The 23,607-nt window shown below is 34.1% G+C and overlaps 2 protein-coding genes across 2 annotated transcripts; both read left to right on the forward strand.

Moving 5' to 3' along the window:
* The first annotated feature begins 1,067 nt into the window (after positions 1-1,067).
* On the forward strand, positions 1,068-4,226 carry LOC148596651 (voltage-gated potassium channel KCNC2-like). Its single transcript, XM_088564178.1, has 2 exons — positions 1,068-1,826; positions 2,174-4,226. The coding sequence occupies exons 1-2, from the start codon at positions 1,365-1,367 to the stop codon at positions 3,083-3,085; spliced, it is 1,374 nt and encodes a 457-aa protein (XP_088420304.1). The 5' UTR covers positions 1,068-1,364; the 3' UTR covers positions 3,086-4,226.
* LOC148596652 (uncharacterized) lies at positions 3,243-23,536 on the forward strand. The gene is made up of 15 exons (XM_088564298.1): positions 3,243-3,479; positions 9,219-9,270; positions 10,109-10,861; positions 13,044-13,157; positions 13,437-13,550; positions 14,375-14,488; positions 15,128-15,241; positions 15,411-15,524; positions 16,172-16,285; positions 16,434-16,547; positions 17,204-17,317; positions 17,851-17,964; positions 18,724-18,837; positions 21,509-21,601; positions 23,360-23,536. The coding sequence occupies exons 1-15, from the start codon at positions 3,243-3,245 to the stop codon at positions 23,419-23,421; spliced, it is 2,337 nt and encodes a 778-aa protein (XP_088420424.1). The 3' UTR covers positions 23,422-23,536.
* The last annotated feature ends 71 nt before the right edge of the window (positions 23,537-23,607 follow it).

A 23,607-nucleotide genomic window follows, 5' to 3' on the forward strand; every position in this document is an offset into this window, starting at 1 on the left:
AAGTATTCAATAAATATTCAATGCACATGTTATTAAGTATCACACCACATAAGAATTATGCAAAATGTGATTCATGGTTGGAAACACGCGTATTTTTATTTTTGATATTTTGTTTAAAATGTCATAGTAAACAGAAAGTGACATGTGGCTTTTCATATAACCCTTGTTTATGGGGGATAAAAGTTGTATAGAATGTACTTTAATATTTATATTGATATTTAATAGAAACTATTAGATATTCCATGTAGATTATTCCTAAGAGCAGGTTGGAATAAATATTATACATTTCATCATACAGACCCATAAAGCAACTGAATAACAAAAATAAAAATATGTAGCTTTTTTAGGTGTATCGCGTTTTACAGAATTAGCATGATTCTTACAAAGACTGCTACTTAATAATTTTAATAAATTGTTTATACTTGACCCCAAGTTCAACTCCGACTGATTCGAATAAAATTTGAACTTTATTACAAACTAGATGTTGTCTCTTTTACTTTTACTTTCTTTCATAAAAACAGTGCGACTAGAGGATACAAACATAATAAACTAGAAATAACCCTTTCCTAAATAACAGATTAGTGAATAATAGTTCATACATATTTAGAAAATCTTCGTTCTGCGGTTTGGGACGAAACAAAGTCTCCTATTAATGCTAGAAAAGCATCCAATCCCTACAATACTGTATATTGTCTGATTACCTCATCAAGCCAGAATAATTATACTGATAAATTAGATAAAGTAACTGATAAGAAGCCACTTCAAGAGTATATGCTCGATTTAGATCAAAGTAAGAGCATTGAACTGTTAGGGTTAAAATTCGATATTTGAAACACGGTCCGATAACCAACAATTAAACTTTTCTTCATTTTATAAATAATAAACGAACTTTTTAAATTCCCAACTGTCAAGGCTTTTTACTAGAAGTGTAGGTTAATGCACAATGATAGGACATATGTCGCCATTGGGCGTATTTATTACAAACATCGATGGCCAATTAAATAGCATTAGAAAAAAAAAAACGATATTTAAGTAGATGATAACATTATTTTCATATGGAGTTATAACGCAATATTTTACGCAGATATGATAAGTTTGTTATTCTGGGCCCTACAACATGTTCTTACCTAAAGGCAAGAAGATTCAAACGTCAATATCCAACATACATTAGATATTCAATTGAAAACGCCGATTTTAGAAATATGTGTGCATTTATATATATATACTAACAGATAACAGTTTCTAGTTCGTTGCTTTCCACACGGAAATTTAATTAAAATTTGCGTAGTTAGGGATGTTTGGAATGATCTACATACCATCCATCGATTATTGTCTGGTAAATTAACGACACATACATTTTTAGCATGGTGAGGCTTCACAATAAGGGAATTACCACGGATCTTTCCGAATCAAGTCAGGAAAAGATCCGAAACTCAGACTCACTAGCTTCTAACTGGATGATAAAATGTATACAGAAACAGTCCAGTGATATTTATTTGAACCGACAATCATCAAGCACTCAGAACATCTTAGACTACTATAACGGTCAGGAACTTCACATGCCTACAGACATTTGCCCGGCAAGATTTAAGACGGAGCTAGATTTCTGGGGAATCCCCGAGGATAATATTAAGGAGTGTTGCTATAAGAAGTATTTCTCTTACTTCCAAGAGCTCGATCTTTTGAAAGTATTAGATGATGGCGAAAAGACAAGATACGATAAACGAAACAGAGTTATGGTTTATGGCCAAGGTATTGGGTTTAGGGCTGTCCAGGCAAAGATCTTCACCATCTTGGAGTATCCAGATTCATCAGTCCTAGCGAAGGTAATACATGTAATTTAGAAATCGTTTAGTAAATATTTACTCCAGTGAGTAACTATCTAAATTTTATGAAGGGGCAAACCCCTTCACTGGAGTATATAAGTTAAAATAAAAAATTTATATCTTCATTAATACTAAACTACATGTATATCAAATCTTTTACGTTAACAAAATATGGCTAATATAGATAATCCAGATCAAGATAAAAAAAATATCTATTTAACACAGAACAAAGTCAGGTGGATATACTCAATGAAAACGCAGTAAAAAATATCAGGAAATTCCACGAGGACAAAGCGTTTTTGAGTCCCGACATATTTATATAAATTTATTATGTTTATTTTTTTCAGCTATATTTGTATACCAGCAATCTTCTTGTCCTGCTTTCGCTATTTGTCTTGATAAGCAAAACCCATCCAGCGTTCCAAAGAAAACTTAAGACAGATGAGTGGTTAGATTTCTTTACAGACGAGGAAGAAGAGCGCTTTGCCAAACACTTTGACGACCTATTTTATGATACAGGTAACCGGACGTCAAACTCGTCATTCTATCACCTGGACAAACTATTCGACGGGGTATCAGTTCAGATGGACTTTTTAACCTACTTAGAGAAAATATTGGTTGGGTACTTCACACTGGAGCTAATCTGTAGAGTCATGTTCTTCCCGCTTAAGATTATTGAATTTTTTACTTTTTTCAATGTCATGGATACTCTGGCGGTGGTTGTGATGTATGCGTCACTGATAGCAAACGAAGCTAACAACAAAGAAAAGTATCAGGAATCTTTTCACGATGCTGTCCATGCGCTTCAAGTTGTCCGATGTTTCCGACTTTTCCGACTGGTCCGACACATTGATGGATTCAGAATCATGGTATATACAATGAAAGCCAGTATGCTCGAACTTTGTACTGTACTCCTCGGGGTTTTTATAACTGTCACATTCTTTGCGTCATTGGCGTACTTTTCAACCGACGAAGCATTTAAAACGATTCCCGACGCCATGTGGTGGGCTATAATTACCATAACAACCGTCGGTTATGGTGATTTTTACCCGAAGTCGTTCCAGGGAAAGCTAGTTGCCTCCGCGTGTGCAATTTCTGGTATATGCTTGTTGGCCATCCTTATACCGATATTGGTGAACAATTTTGTTTTGTTTTCATCTCAGTATTGTGTTGTAGAAAAGAAATACAAAAACAAAGCATGTGCAGTGCCTGTAAAACTTACATCGTCCGTTACGCCTGACAAATCCCACAAGTTTTGAATCCATCTGTATAATTACGTGTTTATGAAAAGTACTCATGTTTTCCAATATATTCCAATAACAATTTATGTTTCTGTTATATCTTAAATGTTGTAGAATGTTATTCAGTATTGTAAATTCATCATTTTTTAAATTACGTAAAAATTGCGCGTGATGTATGGTTCATGTATTTGATTTAACTTTCAAATTACAGACGCCGGCTCTTCCGACAGCTCTTGTAGAGCTGGCTCCTTTGACAGTTCAATCAAAGCCGGCTCTCTGGACAGTTCTAGTAGACAGTTCTAGCCAAGCCGGCTCTTCCGACATTTCTAGGAGAGCTGGCTCATCTGACAGTTCTGGGAGAGCTGACTCATCCGACAGTTCTGGGAGAGCTGGCTCTCAAAGAACAATTCTCGTATAGTATGCAAGTGCTTTTTAATCACCACTGGTAAATTTACGCCGTAATGGGAGAGGGAGGTTTATTGCGCTGTAAACATAGATTTAACCCACCATTTCGTTTTAAATGCCTGTACTAGGAACATTGCGAGCTACTCCGGTGTTGTAATATCTATTTTGCCAGATTTATTTTGGACTTGACTTGATTATAAATCGGATTAGTGTTCGGTAATTTTGTTGTTACCCTTATTTATAGCTGGCTTTTTGAGAACAAATTTAGAGCCGGTTATGGTAGAACTGTCAGAAGAGTTGGTACTAGAACTATTCCAAGTTACTTTTAAAATTGCCATAAAGCCGGTTCGTCTGACTAATACAATGTAAAATGCATGCAGAATAATCAACTTTAATGTAAGGCACACAACTCTTACAGGCCATTTGAACGTTTGTTTTCAGCATTTTACATCAATCTCATGTATGCATCAAAGTAACTTGAATTGATTTCATTCTGATTCAAATGAAAGCTTGATAGGCTTTGGTGGAATTGAATATGATGCAAACATATCACTGATTTCAAGAGTTATGTCCCTTACCCTTAGTCTACCTCCTTAATACTCTTCAAGCACAATGACCAAATGTTTGCAACGTGTACCTTAACTTCGAAATCATTATATATTAGCTGTTATTTTCGTCATCTTTTGCAGTTTGTATGTGTTTTACAGTTATAAAATTGAAATTTTATGTCATGTGATTTTAAAAAAATAATAAAAATTCGAAACTTGTGTAATACAGATTACATCTTGTACCTTCATACCAGAATAACAATGTCAGTTTTTATATTAATGAACATCAAAAGAAGTGACAGAGGCGGAAGCATATAAGCTGAAAACTCAGGAAACCATTGAATACAACCCGAGCGGAAAATTCGTATTAGTATATAGCACTTCTTTCCCAGATATTTTAGTTCAGTGCATTAGAAATCCATCAACAGTCCATAAATTGAATATGCTGCAGCTATACAAACAGAAAATTGGGAAAATGCACGACAGATATTAAGTTGAAATAAACTTCGACTTTACTATTTGAGTACAGGGAAAGATTGATGAAAGGGGTAGGTCCCCTAACGGACCATTTTGTCTCAAAATCAAAGTGAACGTAAAAAGTTGCATGATATTTCTCATACTCTTTAATGTATACAAGTCGATTCGATTGGTGAATGGTAATATATTGAACATAAACGGTCTTATACGCCTTGGGTAAAATGGGGGAAATCGATCGATTGATTACAAACAAAAACAACCAAGAGTTAAATGTATTGAGTGTTCACACACTTCAATACTTTATTCTAAGTCAGATCATAAGCACGACGTGTAATTGTGCGACTCTTGTTCTTTCTGTTGCTAAACCATAGGCGCGTGCAGGCGTGTGTTTGAATTATATCAATTTCAAGTTTATTTCCTTTAAAACAAGACGGTATGTTAATTGTTTACAGAAACACTAGAACAAATTTTAAATTCATTCAACAGAGTAACGGATCGACGCCTAGGAAGTCAAAAGTTCATTTCCGGAATAAATTAGCATTTAAGGTGTCGTTAACAACTTGGTTTAATTTTATTTGCCGTTTCTATAATTAATTTGTAACATTTTAATGAATTAAATTTGCAAGATCTAACCTTTTGATCTCTCGAGATTTGAGAAAGAAATACAAAAAATAGTAGTATGTGAACTATGTATAGTGTAGGACAAACGATTGAAAACGGAGAAAAACGATTGATGAAATAAACAAAACAAAACATTACAATATGATACCAGAAAAAAAAAAAAACCAAAACGAAACGAAAAGCAAAAAAATTTTGCCCCTTTCGGAAATATATTGGTCGTCACAATATATTTTATCCTTACAAGAACGACAGTTTCATCTCATACACAGAAACTTCAGATCAGTATAGATGAAAAAAAAAACAACACAGTTTGAAAGTTTGACGTATAATTAGCTACTTTATATTACCAAATAGTGTACACGGTCAGTAGCTCTTCACCTGTGAAGTCGACATATTCAGCCGAAGAACTGTAGTGGCGAACCCAGAAGAGGGCAAAAGAGGTTGGCATCTCCCTTTTAATTTGAAAATTGGTCATTTGCATGTGTAAAATTGAAGAAAAGGCAAATAATTTCTTAGCATCCCTTTTTTTCTGAGGAACCTCGGCTGGCCCCCTTCTTTTTAAAGTATCTGGATCCGTCCCTGAACTCCGTAAATATAATAGTATAAAATTGAGCTAAAATACCTTACTCATTTTTATAACAAATACCCTGGGGGTCTGCACATAGGACATAAATTATAAGAGCATATGACCGCAAGAACCTTCTTACGATAGCAGTGGCGGATTAAGAAGGGGGAAGCAAGGGGTTGAAACCCACCTTTTTATTGGAAAATTTGCCTTTACCCCTCCTTTTCAAAGTGCCCGGATCTGCCCCTTGGTAGTCTTTTCAAAATTCCTGGTTTCACGTCTGGTACCATATTGAGTTTACAGAATAGGAGACTAAGTCAGCTTCTTATTAGAACCGGAATTAGTTGTAGTCGACACGCCCATCTCTTCCGCTGACCTGTAACATTTCAGTAGTACTCCAGCTAAGAATCATACAGTGTGTTATTCACGGTTGAAAAGCTTGCATATTTTTTTATTTTTTGGAATTTTGTTTAAAATATTAAATTTAACATGAATTAATATGAGCCTTTTCATATAACTCTTGTTGATAGGAGATACAAATTTTAAAGAAAGAATATACTATAGAATTTAAAACTAAGGGAGATAACTGTAATGACGCTTAAATACAATAGAAACAATTCAATAATCGATGTGAATTGTCTTCTGAGAACACACAATTTGGAATGAATGATTATACATTTCATCTTATACACCCATAAAACAAAGCAATAACAAATATAAAAATGTGTAGACTTTTTTGGGGTGTATCACATATTAGAGAATTAAGGTAAGGGACATAACTCTTGAAATCAGTGATATGTTTGTATCATATTAAATTTCATCAATGCCTTTCATTGTAACTTTCCAACTTTCATTTGAAACAGAATGAAATCACTCCAAGTTACTTTCATGCTTACATATGACTGATGTAAAATGCCGAAAACAAACGTTCAAATGATTTGTAAGAGTTGTGTCCCTTACCTTAGGTCTACCTCCTTAAAGCGTCATAATTGTCTATCAACGTTTTGCCAAGGAGTGTGAACCATCCGATGGCAACGGACCACAGGCTCTTGGGACCTGGATTTTTTTTCTTCCTTTTACCACAAAAAATATCATTAAATCATTTTGTTTCCATATCTGAGTAATTATTGTGTGTTCCCAGACATTGTCCGCTTGCTGTTAAATGTTGTTTATACTATGCCCAGTTTTACGTCTATAGCAAAAACAGCCTTAGATAGCACGCGGACATGGCTGAGAACACACATAATAACTCAAATATCGAAACAAAATGATTTAAACAATTTTTTTTGGTGATAAAACAAGAAAAAAATCCTGGTCCCAAGGGTCTGTGCAGTGGACTTCTTTCTATTTTTAGGAACCAGTAGAAAATTATCTTTTAAATAACATAGTTCACCGTCAGTGCTGTATCTGGAATCCGGGTCCCTGTACAATTTTATAACTGTATGATTACTTCATCGATGTAAAATTTAACAATTTAGATAGGGACAAAAAAACACGCATAGACATGTGTATGATATGTTTTAAAAAGGTACGTTGTAGCGATGTTTGTGTCGCTTATGATATTGACCTGGAACCAGTTTATGTACGAGATTAAGCAGCTGGCAATGGATATTCATAAATATCGGGGCGTGCTAATGTATATGACCTATATACTATTATAACTAGCTTCAGTGGTTGAATCGGAAACAGGGTAATGTCCAAAGCTTACTGATCATTTCATGAAATTTTCCCGTATCTCACACAAGCAAGAAACACACGTAGAACACATCTGTATGATATTTAAGAAGTACATTTTTATCTCGTATGAATCTGTAACTACAACGCTTTAGTGGTGAACACGGCGATGATCTGCTGGATTATGTGACACATTAATGCAAATCTTATGCGAATATTAAATACAGAAATTACGAGTGCAAGAAGTCGCTAACACTATTAGCGACTTAAAAAGATGTTATAGCCCCAGATTGGAGAAGTATCCGTGCTAAGCGTGTAGGAGTATATTCCTTTATAATATACATGGATTATAAATGTTTTGTACATTAGATTATGTTGCCCCCTTTTCCCACGCTTCTAATTTAAAGAAAAGGACTGAGGCACTCAAATTCTTAACACATTAGATTAAAATAATCTCAGAGGTGTTACCAACGTAGATTTTTCTGCTTGAATGTAACGTAAAGGTGTAATAAGTATAATTGTTTATAACCAAATCAAATTTTTATTCCATTTGATGACAAGTTAACGTCAGCATAGAATTTCCAAAACTTATATAAGGTATTGTCACTGAGATACGATTGGCATTAGGAAAATTAACGCAAAAAAGAAAAGGTAAACTTAAGGCTAAAATAGATTAATGTAATGGAGATTGTTTTGTCAAAATGCTAACTTAAGAAAGCAAAAAGCTATTCTAAAGATTAACAATTAATCTCTTAGGGAGCAAGCACTATATTTTTACGGGTAGGGTGTGGGTGGGGGACTAAGATCAAATTTTTAATCCTGTCTCTTTGTTTTGAGAAAATTTAGGTTCTGCTAAAGCACCAATTTTTTTAACATAAACATATACTACCCCGGTATTAGGATTATAGTTGATTCTGTTTTTTTATTTCGTGAACATTTCAATCCTGTCTTTTTTTCAAATTTGATCCTAGCCCCTCAAAAAAATCAAATGGTAGTTTCTTTATATGTACCTGTATAGTATTATAAAAAGTAATCGTCAAATATTCTCTGCCACTGATTTTGGCTTATTTTCAGCATCCAAAATGACACGAATGCGATATGCTCTAAAACCGCTAGAATCTTGGTTTCCTTGATATAATTTTTCGTTCGTTAATGCGATGACCCGAATGCTTTCAATCAAAACAACTGGTTACCAGGAACCAGATTAAACAACTGAACATGGCTATAAATAGATATCGGTGCCCTGATAATGTATACGATCTAAATAGTCAATTATAACGGGAACTGGCTAATATTCAATGCTAACCGATCATTTCATGTAAACTTTCCGTTCTCATACAATAAACAAAATAACATGTGTATGATATTTAAGAGGTACATTTTTTTTCTCGTATGAAGCTAGAAGTATGACGTTATTGCGGTAAACACGACAGCATAACATGGAGTATTAATATATATAATTATGCAAATCATATGCGAGTACAAAGTACTGAAATTACCACTGCAAGAAGTCGCTAACAATATTAGCGACTTAAAAAAGGACTACCCGATAAATTACGAACAGTTAGGTAGATAAAATATAAACAAGCGACTCAGACCTTTCTGGACTGATTTCAGATGTTTGATTGTGTGATATTTATGCACAGTGACTATATTTATAAAGTGGATGGTTCCTGTGTATGTTATATTAAATTGTTTGGTACCAGCTGCAGTCTGACATGTGGTGTGATTGTTAAACGTTCTTTGTTGTTCATTGAAGACCCATGGGATTGCCTGAGCTCACATTTTTAATGCCGGTGGGAGTTGTCTCTGACATATTCACTACATCCACTCTCGTTATATCAAAACATTTTTTTTTCAGATGAAGAAATTAATTGCAATTGTAGCAATCATTATCGCGAGAACAGACACAGGTAAGATAGCAACGAGATTTCAGTATCACGCTTGTGAACGTTAGTCCGTGTTTCACATTCCCTACCGAGAGTTATCGGTCTTGACTCTGGGTAGAGACTGGGTCCTTCATAAACAATAAACTATTTTTGACGTTACAGTCCATAACTGTTACTGTAAATTGTTTACTGCTCATTTATATTTATTCATTATTGTTAACTCATTTACCCATACTTTAAATTAAAATGTTGTCTTTGAAGCATAAAAAATGAGAATGGATAATTACTTTAACGACAGGCATATGTACATTGTAATCTGAAAATTAACATTCATTGTACCTTAAAATAATAAATGAATTAACAAGTCGGAGAAAGACAGAATGATATAGATATTGGAAAAATAACTTAGGTTTACGTGAAATATTTTTTTTCTTTTTACGCATGCACATTGTAGAAAAAAGTTGTACCAAGACCGGTGATTAAAGCTTTCCAGCTATACATTAGTTACACTACCGCCGTTGCGTTTTATAGTCTCTATAGCCTTTAAAGGTAGAAACAGAATAACATATTTTAGTATGCAATAGAAGACATTTGGAGATATATACACTGTAGTGATCATGGTGCCTGTTCATCTTTTATTCGGTCCACTTATTATTAGTTTCTCTGTAACGTCTCTGTAACTTGATGTTTTTTTTTTGCAGAAGCTTCTAAAGTATACTATATTGCGAGATTCGATGTAACATTAGAGTAATACCTTCTTCATTTTTGTTCATATTTGTTGTTTGGTTGGGGAACGCGATACCCTTTATTGAATTTGCTCAGAAATTTTCTAATCTTGAAAATATTTTTTTTGTTTATACAGGTCTTTCAAAAACTACGTCTACAATACAATCGCCTTCAATATTTTTGTTGTCGTCTGTATGGTTTTGGTCATCTATTGGTTCTACATCCAGAATCTCAAGAAAATCAAGGCAAAATGATGGTGTGGCATCTACAGCAGTCGGTATAACTACATTAACAGCAGGAAGAACACTCGAATGGTTTCCGTCAACAACAAGTGGAATACATCGAAGGTATTCGTCAACAACAGGCGGAACACCTGAGTGGTTTCCGTCAAAAACAACTGGAACACATCGAATGGTTTCGCTAACGACAGGCGGAACACCTGAATGGTTTCCGTCAACAACAAGTGGAACACATCAAAAGATTTCGCCAACGACAGGCGAAACACCTGAATGGTTTCCGTCAACAACAAGTGGAACACATGGAAGGGTTTCGTCAACAATAGGCGGAACACCTGAATGGTTTCCGTCAACAAGAGGTACACATAGAAGGGTTTCGTCAACAATAGGCGGAACACTTGAATGGTTTGCGTCAACAACAACTGGACCACCTGAAAGGGTTTCGTTAATAACAGGCAAAACACCTGAAAGGTTGTTGTCAGGAACAGGTGGATCATATCGGCGGGTTGCGCCAATAACTAATGGGGCATCTGAAACGGATTTATCATCCATTAGTGGAACACCTAGAGATTTTTGGTCAACTTTAGGCGGAACACCTGAAATGATTTCGCCAACAACAAGAGGAACAACTGAAAGGATTTCGTCAACAGCAGGTACGTATTAACGAAGCAATGTAAGTCAAATTTGTAGAGAATACGGTAAGAATTGTGAATTAAGGAGGTGAACATATTGTAAGGGACATATCATACAATTCATTTGGATGTTTGTATTCAGCATTATACATCAATCTCATGTAAGCATCAAAGTAACTTGGACTGATTTCATTCTATTTCAAATGAAAGCTTAACAGGTTTTGATGATTGAATATGATACAAACATGTCATTTATGCAACGATTTATGTGCCTTACCCTAGGTCTACCCTCTTAAAGCATCAGAGAAAATATAGTAATACTGAAGAAACAAACGAATCTCATGGCCAAAAAAGAAATTCCAGAAACACGGAAGGAGAATAGAACCTGTTATAAAACGATACCGGTAACACCAAAGGAGAAAAGAAACTGTTATAAAACGATGCCGGAAACACCAGTGGAGAACAAAATGTTTTAAAACGTTACCGGAAACACCAGTGGAGAACAAAATGTTTTAAAACGTTTTAAAAGGAGAATAGAAAATGTTTTATATATTATACATTAATTGAAGCGCAGTAACTTAAAATAGTCATATTTTTGTGAGATACACATATGATAATCATATAATAATCATGATAATCACAGGTAAACTGAAACATATAATTATTATTTCATGCTTGGTTCATATGTTTGTTTGTTTGTTTGTTGGAGTTTAACGTCCGAGCAGCAATATTTCAGCTATATTCAGACAATGAACATGAAATGGATGATAAAATGAAAATGAAATGAAAAAAAAGGATGGGACACAAGGACAATAGGGTCGACAAACTTTGATTGCCACTGGAAAAAGGGGGGGTGGGTAAGGTCGGGCAATTTAGCTTCCTGTGGCGGAGCGCAAAGGTTCCTACTCCTATCGAATACCACAGCAGGGTTCTTTAACGTGCAAGGAACGTGGCATCTTTCCCAACACGGTGCACCACTATGGTTTGCAGTCAGGTTTTCCGTATTATAGCCTGACAACCCCAGCATGTCACACGCCAGGGGTACCCCATTCCACCACCTGGGGCACACATCCCAGTTGCTCTGTGGGCAGAGCGCCTGGCCCCCGGCTAGGTTTCTGAGCACTATTTAGTCGCCTTATACGACAAGCTTAGTGCTGCTGCAGGCCTATTCTTTTAATACCCGCACCTGCACGAGGCTTGGTTCATATTGTACAAACATGTGATTCTAGCACGTTTAGACTATGTACGAATTCGGCGCCAATGCTCAGTGCAGGTCTAGCCAAATATCCTCGTTTAAAATCATGCCAGTTCTTTGTTACTGTCTGTTTACACATAAAATTTAAACAAGCGCTCAATACATAATTATGTTATGCACACATTACAATTCTTTTGTGTGCATAATATGTGATGTGCAAACAATATTTTTTGCGCGCAAATTTTTTTATGGTTGTGGATGCATGCAATAATCAGTGCATGTAAATCAAGATTTTCATTAAAGGAAATGTTTTCTGTTTATGCAAATGCATACAAATTTTCAAACGGTAAATTAAACGGTTAAAAGATATCTGCTGCTTAGATTTGGTGAAAAATATAAAACATGAATATCTTAAACAAAGTTATATGTTATTTAAGGAGGTAGACCTAGGGTAAAGGATACAACTCTTAAAAATCATTGGAATGTTTGTTTTTATCATTTTACATCAATCATATGTAAGCATCTTATTAACTTGGATTCTGCTTCCAACAAAAGTTTGAGAGGCTTTTGTGAATTAAATATAATACAAACATATCACTGATTTCATGATTTATGTCCCTTACTCTAGGTCTTTCTCCTTAACATAGAAAATTTATTTATTAAATTAAGGAAGAAAGACCACTCTATAAACTTATTAAATTTAATGCTGGAGTGTACATATCTTAGTTTTATTTTTGATATTAATACCGCGAACATTTGAACCAATTAAGGAGATAGACCTACGTGGTAGGGTAAGGGACATAACGTTTGAAATCTGTGATATGTTTGTATCATATTCGATTTCACCAAAGGCTATCAAGCTTTTTTTGAAACAGCATGAAGTGTCTTGTTTTTCCTTGGATTATTGCCTATTATTTCATTTTAAGATTTAGTTATTATCCTTCATTGTCAATTAGTCAATGTTACATAATTCCATAATTTTTGACGATGTTGCGCCATCTGATTTAGATTTAGATGAATGTTTGAGCAATCCATGTAATAATGGAGGATCATGTACTGACAAAGTCAACAGCTACACCTGTGACTGTGTAGAGGGGTTTACTGGAGCCAACTGTCAAACAAGTAAGAAATATAATGTTTCACAAACTAAATATCGACGCAGAAAAACAATACTTTTCAACAATATATAGTCGATAAGATATTCGTAAATACATGTATGAATACAGACAGATTTCGATTTCAGAAGGCACAACTTACCACTTCCTTATAAAGAAATTGGAGTTTATGGTTTTCAGATGATCATAGAATCTTTCTTTCAGATTTAGTAACTATCCTTCATTATCAATTAGCCAATGTTACATAATTCCATAATTTTTGACGATGTTGCGCCATTTGATTTAGATTTAGATGAATGTTTGAGCAATCCATGTAATAATGGAGGATCATGTACTGACAAAGTCAACAGCTACACTTGTGACTGTGTAGAGGGGTTTACAGGCGCCATCTGCGAAACAAGTAAGAAATACCGGTATATCGTTTCACAGACTAAATACCATTGCAGAAAAAGCAATATTTTTACATGATGTGTTAATTTTATACAGACATCATTAAAGGAGATAGACCTAGGCTAAGGGACATAACTCTTACAAATCATTGGAACGTTTTTGTAATGTATTTGAAATAAATCTCATAAAGGTGCATTTTATTTTAAATTTGAAAGTGCAGGGCTTGTGAATATGAATAAAACATATTACATGTACATCAGTATGGTAAACATTATAACTATTTATTACATTGGTTATTTTATATTCTTCGTTGTGTATCTCATTTCCATGTCTTGGCTTTGTCATTGAAATGCGTTCTTTTGATTTCTGCTTGAATCTTGGTTCCCTTTATTACTCTTTTATAGAATCAAAGAGATAATTCATACTTTTAAGTTCCATTTTGTGTAAGAATCAGGTAATGAGTGGCACATCATTTTTCTCAGTTTGGTATTTTTATACTTCAAACAGATTCAATACTTCTGGAACACAATTAAAAAGCAAGTTTAATTTATCCCGAAGCATCTGTTTCTTAGAGATTTTTTACAGCTTATATAGGAAAATTGTGCGGGAATACTTTCCCGCCATTTTACCATATTACATGTCAACTAAATTTGATCTATCAATATCTTAAAAAAGGCAAACTTGACAAATACTTTGACAATAATTTCTTGAGGTTATGAGGTATAAATATCTGGATAATGCAATGAGACGACTTATCAAATTATACAGTTGAACTTTACTTTAAAGGTCAAAAACATACAAATATAACAGATGCTTATACGCCATTTGTATTAGATGTAGATGATTGTGCTGATAATCCTTGCAAAAATGGCGGCACATGTACTGACAAGATCAACAGCTACACTTGTGATTGTGTGGATGGGTTTACTGGACCAAATTGTTATACAGGTTAGAAATTCAACAGTTCATGGACTAAAATCGTTGCAAAAAACCGTCACATAATAAAACTTTGTAATTTTCCAAACTTCATACATTGTTTAATAATATATTTAATTTTTACCGTCGTTGGTCGCTGATTTTTGCGCTTTCCGAAGACGATGTATAAGATAAACTTAATTTCAATAATTCAGTAATTGTTTAATAGTTTTATGAAACATTCAAGTGTCAGTCCCTGTAAGAATCAAGCGGTGATGAAAAGAATAAATAATAGTTTTTACAAATAAAGTATCCTTGAGTGATATTACATTGTTAGATTGGCGGGGTTTTGACATGCATTTTTCCGATATTTCCCATTTTGCCTATTTCTTACAGAGACTGACATTTTTGAGCATGAAAACATAGAACATAGATAATGGGAAAACAGAGAGTTTGGCTTTTTATCATCATATGAAGATCGAACAATGACACTTACCGAAAGTCTGCTACATTTATACATACAAATGTTTGGAAGAATTTATTAGGGAAAATGCTGAGATAAAAACAGACACAATGCTGGTAAATGCATGAATAAAACATACTTCGTTTTAGGAATAAATGAATGAATACTTCTTTAATAGTTTCCAGATGACCATATACCATTTATTTCAGATGTTGATGAATGTTTGAGCAGTCCATGTAATAATGGCGGATCATGTAATGATATGATTAACAGTTTCACCTGTGATTGTCTGGATGGGTTTACTGGAACCAAATGTGAAACAGGTATAGTTGCAAAGATGCAACTGTCCACTTACTTATAACGAAATTAAAATTTATTGTTTTCAAATGATCATAGACCATTTCTTTTAGATTTAGTTAGTATCCTTTATTATCAATTAGCCAATGTTACATAATTCCATAATTTTTGATGATGTTGCGCCATCTGATTTAGATTTAGATGAATGTTTGAGCAATCCATGTAATAATGGAGGATCATGTACTGACAAAGTCAACAGCTACACTTGTGATTGTGTGGATGGGTTTACTGGACCAAATTGTTATACAGGTTAGAAATTCAACAGTTCATGGACTAAACTCGTTGCAAAAAAACCGTCACATATTAAAACTTTGTAATTTTCCAAACTTCATACATTGTTTAATAATATATTTAGTTTTTACCGTCGTTGGTCGCTGATTTTTGCGCTTTCCGAAGACGATATATTAGATAAACTTAATTTCAATGAAAGGAAGAAGTAGTAATTGTTTTATAGTTTTATGAAACATTTAAGTGTCAGTCCCTGTAAGAATCAAGCAGTGATGAAGAGAATAAGTAATAGTCTTTACAAATAAAGTATCCTTGAGTGATATTACATTGTTAGATTGGTGGGGTTTTGACATGCATGTTTCCGATATTTCCCATTTTGCCTATTTCTTACAGAGACTGACACTTTTGAGCATGAAAATATAGAACATAGATAATGGGAAAACAGAGAGTTTGACTTTTTATCATCATATGAAGATCGAACAATGACACTTACCGAAAGTCTGCTACATTTATACATACAAATTTTTGGAAGAATTTATTAGGAAAAATGCTGAGATAAAACAGACACAATGCTTGTAAATGCATGAATAAAACATACTTCGTTTTAGGAATAAATGAATGAATACTTTTTAAATAGTTTCCAGATGACCATATACCATTTATTTTAGATGTTGATGAATGTTTGAGCAGTCCATGTAATAATGGCGGATCATGTACTGATATGATTAACAGTTTCACCTGTGATTGTGTAGATGGGTTTACTGGAACCAAATGTGAAACAGGTATAGTTGCACAGATACGATAAGAGTTTGTTGATAAAAAATAAATTGTGTGTTGAAATTTTTGGTCTTTAGACGATACAGTTTAATTCTTACAAAGACAAAATAGCTATTTTATAGTTTTTCATTTGCCATAAACCATTTGTTTCAGATATAGATGATTGTGCTGGTAATCCATGCACCAGTGGCGGATCATGTACTGACAAGATCAACAGCTACACTTGTGACTGTATAGTGGGGTTTACTGGAGCCAACTGTCAAACAAGTAAGACATATAACGTTTCAGACAAAATAATACTTATCAATATAATAAACAAATATCTATTAAGACTCCATTAGCAGTAAAGAGGACGTCCATGAAAAAAAGTCAGTGGGTTGAACATTACAAATTTTGTTTGAAAAATAATCAATTTCATATCACAAATATGCATCCTTTCTCAAAGTTAAATGACGGTTTTGGATTAACTTCAACAATAAAAGTAAAACAAACTACATTAAAAAATCTTTGGAAAAAGGGAGAGAACTTTTTAACTGCAACTGCAACTGTTAAAGAGAAATGAATTACATTGAAAGCATTGAAATGCATTGATAAAAGGGAGATAACTTTTTAATTTGAGCAATTTTGGCTGCTTTGTGAGAGAACTTTAAAATTATTTCTGATCCATCCATTGTTGATTTAAAATATTTATATCCATATTCATTTCGACATATGGTTTATAAATTACATTGAAACAAAATAATCGCAAGGAAGTCGATATATATTAAGACAATAATTCAGTTTTAAAGCAATAAAAGTAAAAACTTGAACAATTCTTCAATCATTAACACAGTAAGTTAGTTATACTTTTAAGAACTCTTGTGGTCATTTTGATGATAACTGTTATTTGTCAGAAGAATATAATGTTAATTATGTTTCCATAGATATAGATGATTGTGCTGTCAACGTATGCACAAACGGCGGTTCGTGTATTGATGGAGTCGCTGGCTACACCTGTAACTGTTTAGATGGATATACTGGAAAGAAATGCGAAACAGGTAAGTTGTATAAACTTTTCGGGAAGCGTCAATAAAAGTATTAAATGTGAATCCTTTAAAGTTGATATCAGAAAGTTGTTAAATTGTTAATTATGTATTTTTGCATTACGCATACAGACATAAACGACTTTGTTCTTGTGTTCAACATAACTATCACATCTCATGATTTTAACAAATTTGTACGATATTTTACATCAATATGATTCATTGATGAAGAAAAATTATAAAGGATTTAAACGAAAATTAAAACAAAACAAATAAAAAAGATCTACAAAAAAGTACAATATGCATTTTTCGTTTGTGTTTTATTTAGGGTATCCTAATTCTAGCCACTGACGTTTCTAATTGTAGTTATAAAATAGAACAACATGAAAGAAATGTGTATATGTAACTAATTCAAAAGTATTATTAAACAACGTACAACCCCTAATCATATTTGAGTATTTATTTTATTTACAGAAAATTAGACATGAGATGCGATATTTACGAATGTATTATGAATGTGAATAATGTATATTGTTTATTTATTTCAGATATAGATGAATGTATTGACAATCACTGTAAAAATGGTGGATCCTGTATTGATTGGATTTACAGCTTTACTTGTAAATGTGTGGACGGATTTACTGGACAGATCTGCGAAACAAGTACCAAATATGAAAATAATTGCAATTAGGTCGATATATCTCAGGACTATAAATAATCATTTTAGTATTGAAGTAATAAAAGTAAATGAATAATAAGTTTGTTTTTTGTTTGTTTGTTGAGGTTTAACGTCCGAGCAGCAATATTTCAGCTATATTCAGACGATGAACATGAAATTGATGATAAATGAACATGAAATGATGATGAAATGAAAAAGGGATGGGACACAAGGACAATAGGGTCGACAAATTTTGATTGCCACTGGAAATAGGGAGAGGTGGGTAGGGTCGGGCAATTTAGCCTCCCGTGGCGGAGCCCTATGGTTCCTACTCCGGGAGAATACCACAGTAGGGTTCTTTAACGTGCGAGGAACGTGGCATCTTTCCCAACACAATGCACCACTATGGTTTGCGGTCAGGTTTTCCGTATTATAGCCTGACAACTCCAGCATTTAACACGCCAGGGGTACCCCATTCCACCCTCTTGGGGCACACATCCCAGTTGCTCTGTGGGCAGAGCGCCCTAGCCCCCGGCTAAGGTTCTGAGCACTATTTAGTCGCCTTTTACGACAAGCTTAGCGCTGCTGCAGGCCTATTCTTTTAACACCCGGACCTGCACGGGAGAAATGTATAATAAGAATTCTTCATTCATAACAACTGTAAACAATCAATTACTGCAACTCTTGTGAAATAATTACGATAATTACTGTAAGGTATTTAACTGAAGAGTATAATGATCCATATTATTCATATTTTCCATAGATATAGATGATTGTGATATCAAAACATGCAATAATGGTGGTACATGTATTGATGGGATCGCTGGCTACACATGTGTCTGTGTGAATGGATTTACTGGAAAGAAATGCGAAACTGGTAAGTTGTATAGACTGTTCGGGAAAAAGGTTAATAAAGGTAATGAATGTAAAACTATTAGTAGGAGTTATAAAATTTAATAAAATATATTGACTTATCTCGAAAAGTGTATTTATGATTTTGCTGAATATTAACGTTATTTTAACACGTATCTTACGCTACTTTACCCCTGCGCAAAGTTTCAAAAACAAGTAGTGATCAATTCTCAAGATATCATCAGGAGATAGACAGATTGACGGATTTCATGTGCCAAGGTTCCTAGAATACCACATCAGGGTTCTTTAATATGCGAGGAAAGTGGCATTTTTCCCAACAAGTTGCATCACTATGGTTTGCGGTCAGATTTTTCTTATTACGACCTGACGACCATGTAGCATGCCAGGGTTACCACATTCCACTACCTGAGACACTATTTAGTCGCCTAGCGCTGCTAAGGGCCTATTATTTTGACACCCGTACTCGCACAGGACAAACTTATTATTGAGCATCATTCAACAGCTAATTACGTTTGTATGTTTAATTCGGTCAAAGAACATGTACACAAAATGACATATGCCTTCCAATTATAACTCACATCAGGCCTGTGTAATGATAATGTGTAATGTAACGTGGCCAATTTTAACGTAATGGTGAAATTATGTGTGATGGGCCTATTTTTCTGTAATGATTATTGTAATATAATACATAACTTAAAATTAACCGGTAATGATCCATTACTTTCAAGTACATTTACATTAAAATTAATCATTCTTATTTCTTTATTTTATTCCTTGAACAAGCTGTAATTTGTGCTATTTTGTATTTGCGTGGTAAAAATGAGGGGAAGAAATTTACCACTTATTATACCCAATAGGAAAAATCTAAATATTACGATATTTCAAAATACATTAAATTAAGCAAGCAACATAAACACAGACAAATCATAATCCTATATCAAAGTTGCAATACTTTCCAAAGAGATTCAAAAGATAGTTCACACTTTATCACTTAACATTTCTGTAGGTGATTGCTTCCTCGCATGATAAAAAGTAAAGTGTAGCTTGTCATTCTAGTACATTTGATTGATGGGACTTGGTCCTTCTGAAATTCATTGCTAAATACAAAAATACCAGTGATATATATTGCAAATGTCTAAATGCTGTACATGTGTTTAAAGGAGTAACATCTTTTCAACAACGTAAGAATCAAATCAAGGAAAGTCTACACAGGCAAATGTGCCACACATGAAAATCATATGGTTTGCATCATATGATTATCATAAAATCGAGCACCATATGATAATCATATGTTTCGGGATACATATAATTGTCATATGATTATCATATGAATCGAGCACCATATGATTATCATATGTGGCACATTTGGCTGTGTATATTAAAAAACTAATTGTATACAAGAAGTACTTAAAACCAAACTGTCCAAATGGGAAGCCAATTTCATCACCGAGAGATTCTACCATGTGTATTACAAGGAATGATGCCTCAGTGTTTTATGAACTTAAGTGGATATCATTTGCTAAGTTCGTCCTAAACGATGTAAGACTTACTTTTATTTGGAATGATCAAAAACCTATGGAAAGAAATGTATTAAAACCATTGTTGAACGAAAGTTAAAATATCAATTCATTCAATCATGGTTCTCCAATGCTAATAATGTTTCAAGAGGCGAATTTTATTTTGAATTCAAAAAAGAATTTAAGTTAGAATCATACTTCTTAACACTTAAAGTAGGTGAAATGCACCAAATCGCCAAACTGAGATGCTTCAATTTAAAAATACCATTTGAAACAGGTAGATGGTCTAAGATAGATTATGTCATCTTTGTGGGCAGGGAATCGGAAATGAATTCCATTATTTCTTCCTGTGTAAGCATGAAAGGATAAAAAAAATTCGAGATAAATATTTACCACAATACCAAACTATAGATTCGCAGATGAATAAATTAAAGGCTTCTTGAAATTTGTCACTGTACCTTAATTTGGCATCATTTATTGGAAATCTTGCTAAATTGCTGTGAAAACCACTCTTTCGTCCGTTTGATACTTATATCTTGATACTGTGTTGTGCATCATTTTTATATTTTGTAATTATTGTATGTATTGGTGTGTGACATGATAGTGTCCTCTTGTACACCTATTGTGTCTGAGGTTATCAATTGTCTGTCTTGTCATGAAATTCTGAAATTTGTTATACTGCAAATTTGGATAAATATGATAAATAACATCTGAAAATTATAAGACACATTATCAATCAATCAATCAATCAATCAATCAATCAATCAATTAATCAATCAATCAGTTTTGGCTATAGATGATTGTTTTGTTAGTCCATGTCTACACGGAGGAAATTGTACTGACCAGGTTAATGGTTATAGTGTATTTTTAATTTGTAAGCGATTCTGGCATTTATATACAAGAGCAAGAAATACATATATGAGTTACCTGACAGACGTTTTCTTTTTTCAACAATGGTCTCTTTCATAAATTCAAATCACCTGTTTTTATGGAACACCATATTCCTCAAAGCTCAATTATTTTGAGAGCCTGTCATTTTGACACAGGCGTGTTTATACACACAGAACTATGTTATACGTAGTTTTCTAGATAATATATTTATTATCATTATTTTCATTATTATTGTAACGAACTACTTTTCTTGTTTCTGTATGAAAGCTCCTTTAGCTGTAAATGGATTAGAGGAAATGGATGTAGCTGCATTTTCGGATTTAGTTTCCAGTTTGTCAGGCAATGAGAATGTTCAGTGTAGTAAGTATGATAGATAGAGTAACAAAAGTGAATATACTTATTGCGCTCAATATCATTACAGCAAAACTACTGAAAATTAACGTGGACATTTTCGTGGTGTTTTATTGTCGCTATTGTAATAAGAATATAAATTTCGATTTCATGACGTAGTGTTAAAAAGATTTATCCGCAACGTCTATTACAAATTAAACAAGCTATCCACAAATTATCCGGCACAGATATCTGCACACCTGAAGTTAAACGAGGACATTTTCGTTAAAGGCGATTAATTTCGAGGTTATTTCGTAACCGAGAATGTAGGGAAAATTACCAACTCAAATCTGTCACGTGTGCATTAATTCAGTTATTAGAATCTATTATAATATGTATTACATTTCTTTATATAACGGATATTGCATTGAATAATATGTAATTGAGACTGTTTTGCACTCAAACTACTATAACAAAATACAACATATCTATACAATATAAAAGTATTCAACATAGTTAATCGAGGATGTACAGTGAAGCGAAGTATGTCTCTGTAGATGTTATAAGCGATTATGTATCATCACAGCCTGATGAAAGACGGTAATCAAGGGAACCAAAATTCTAGCGGAAATCAAAAGAATGTAATCCAGGGACAAGATATGGAAAACAGACACCCAGAACAAAGATCATAAAATAACCAAAAAATAATACATGCAAAGTAACAAAAGTAAATGGGCAACTCGGACTCCACTAAAACCTTGGGGAGGTTGCACCGGTAGGCTAAGCGTCCTCTGCTTTTCTAGAAATTCCCGCCGAGTTGTTAATAAAAAGTCCAGTGCAGACGAAGGAGGAAAGGAAAATATGACACGTTGAACAAGTAACTTTGCAAGGTGTAAATTTGTTTGTTTGTTTGTTTGTTGGGGTTTAACATCCGAGCAGCAATATTTCAGCTATATTCAGACAATGAACATGAAATTGATGATAAAATGAACATGAAATGATGATGAAATGAAAAAGGGATGGGACACAAGGACAATGAGGGTCGACAAAGTTTGATTGCCACTGGAAATAGGGAGAGGTGGGTAGGGTCGGGCAATTTAGCCTCCCGTGGCGGAGCCCTATGGTTCCTACTCCGGGAGAATACCACAGTAGGGTTCTTTAACGTGCGAGGAACGTGGCATCTTTCCCAACACGGTGCACCATTATGGTTTACGGTCAGGTTTTCCGTATTATAGCCTGACAACCCCAGCATGTAACACGCCAGGGGTACCCCATTCCACCACCTGGGGCACACATCCCAGTTGCTCTGTGGGCAGAGCGCCCTAGCCCCCGGCTAGGGTTCTGAGCACTATTTAGTCGCCTTTTACGACAAGCTTAGCGCTGCTGCAGGCCTATTCTTTTAACACCCGGACCTGCACGGGTATCAAGGTGTAAATGGATTACATACCAAGCAATCCACGAGTCCATGATGACGACCATAAATCTTAATTCTGTAATGATGATTTCAATCTTGTAGCAACATAACTCTGTTCCAGAAGCCTAATTGTAAAACGTGTGTTTATACTAAATATACATGATTAATGTACTTGCGTTTGTTGGCGCTCATAACGTAAAATCAATATACCTATGTCATGACTGATAGTTTAAAAAAATGTTCTATACTGAAGCTTGATCTTCATAAAGACATCAAATACAAATATATTTTACTCCGAAATTTTACGTTCCGGAAAATAATTCTACAGATATGCATTTATATCATTACAAATCCTTCCATTACCTCTATTTCAGATATTAACGACCAGCTTTGTCAATTTTATAACAATGCAGGCAGGCTTCTAATTTCAGCATAGTCACAGATGAAAACTGAATAACCAGCTTTGTGTTCAAAAAGCATATGGCTATTACATAGAATAAAATAAGACTAGAAACAGGATATTCTTAACTAAAAGCAAGGAAAAGGAAACAGACAAAACACAATCAACAAACCAAATTATCTAATAGAACACGAGCAGCTTAAACTGGGATGATGGACCGGG

This window comes from Perna viridis, chromosome 15 (genome assembly GCF_037379345.1).
Source record: "Perna viridis isolate PV_CMFRI_1.1 ecotype Kerala chromosome 15, ASM3737934v1, whole genome shotgun sequence".
NCBI lineage: Eukaryota > Metazoa > Mollusca > Bivalvia > Mytilida > Mytilidae > Perna > Perna viridis.

Excerpts from the sequence above, each read along its gene's own strand:
- LOC148596651 (XM_088564178.1), top strand. The coding sequence starts at position 1,365 with ATGGTGAGGCTTCACAATAAGGGAATTACCACGGATCTTTCCGAATCA. Across the intron at positions 1,827-2,173 it reads ATTCATCAGTCCTAGCGAAG|CTATATTTGTATACCAGCAA; the intron begins GTAATACATGTA and ends TATTTTTTTCAG.
- LOC148596652 (XM_088564298.1), top strand. The coding sequence starts at position 3,243 with ATGGTTCATGTATTTGATTTAACTTTCAAATTACAGACGCCGGCTCTT. Across the intron at positions 13,551-14,374 it reads AGGCGCCATCTGCGAAACAA|ATGTAGATGATTGTGCTGAT; the intron begins GTAAGAAATACC and ends CATTTGTATTAG. Across the intron at positions 15,242-15,410 it reads TGGAACCAAATGTGAAACAG|ATTTAGATGAATGTTTGAGC; the intron begins GTATAGTTGCAA and ends CATCTGATTTAG.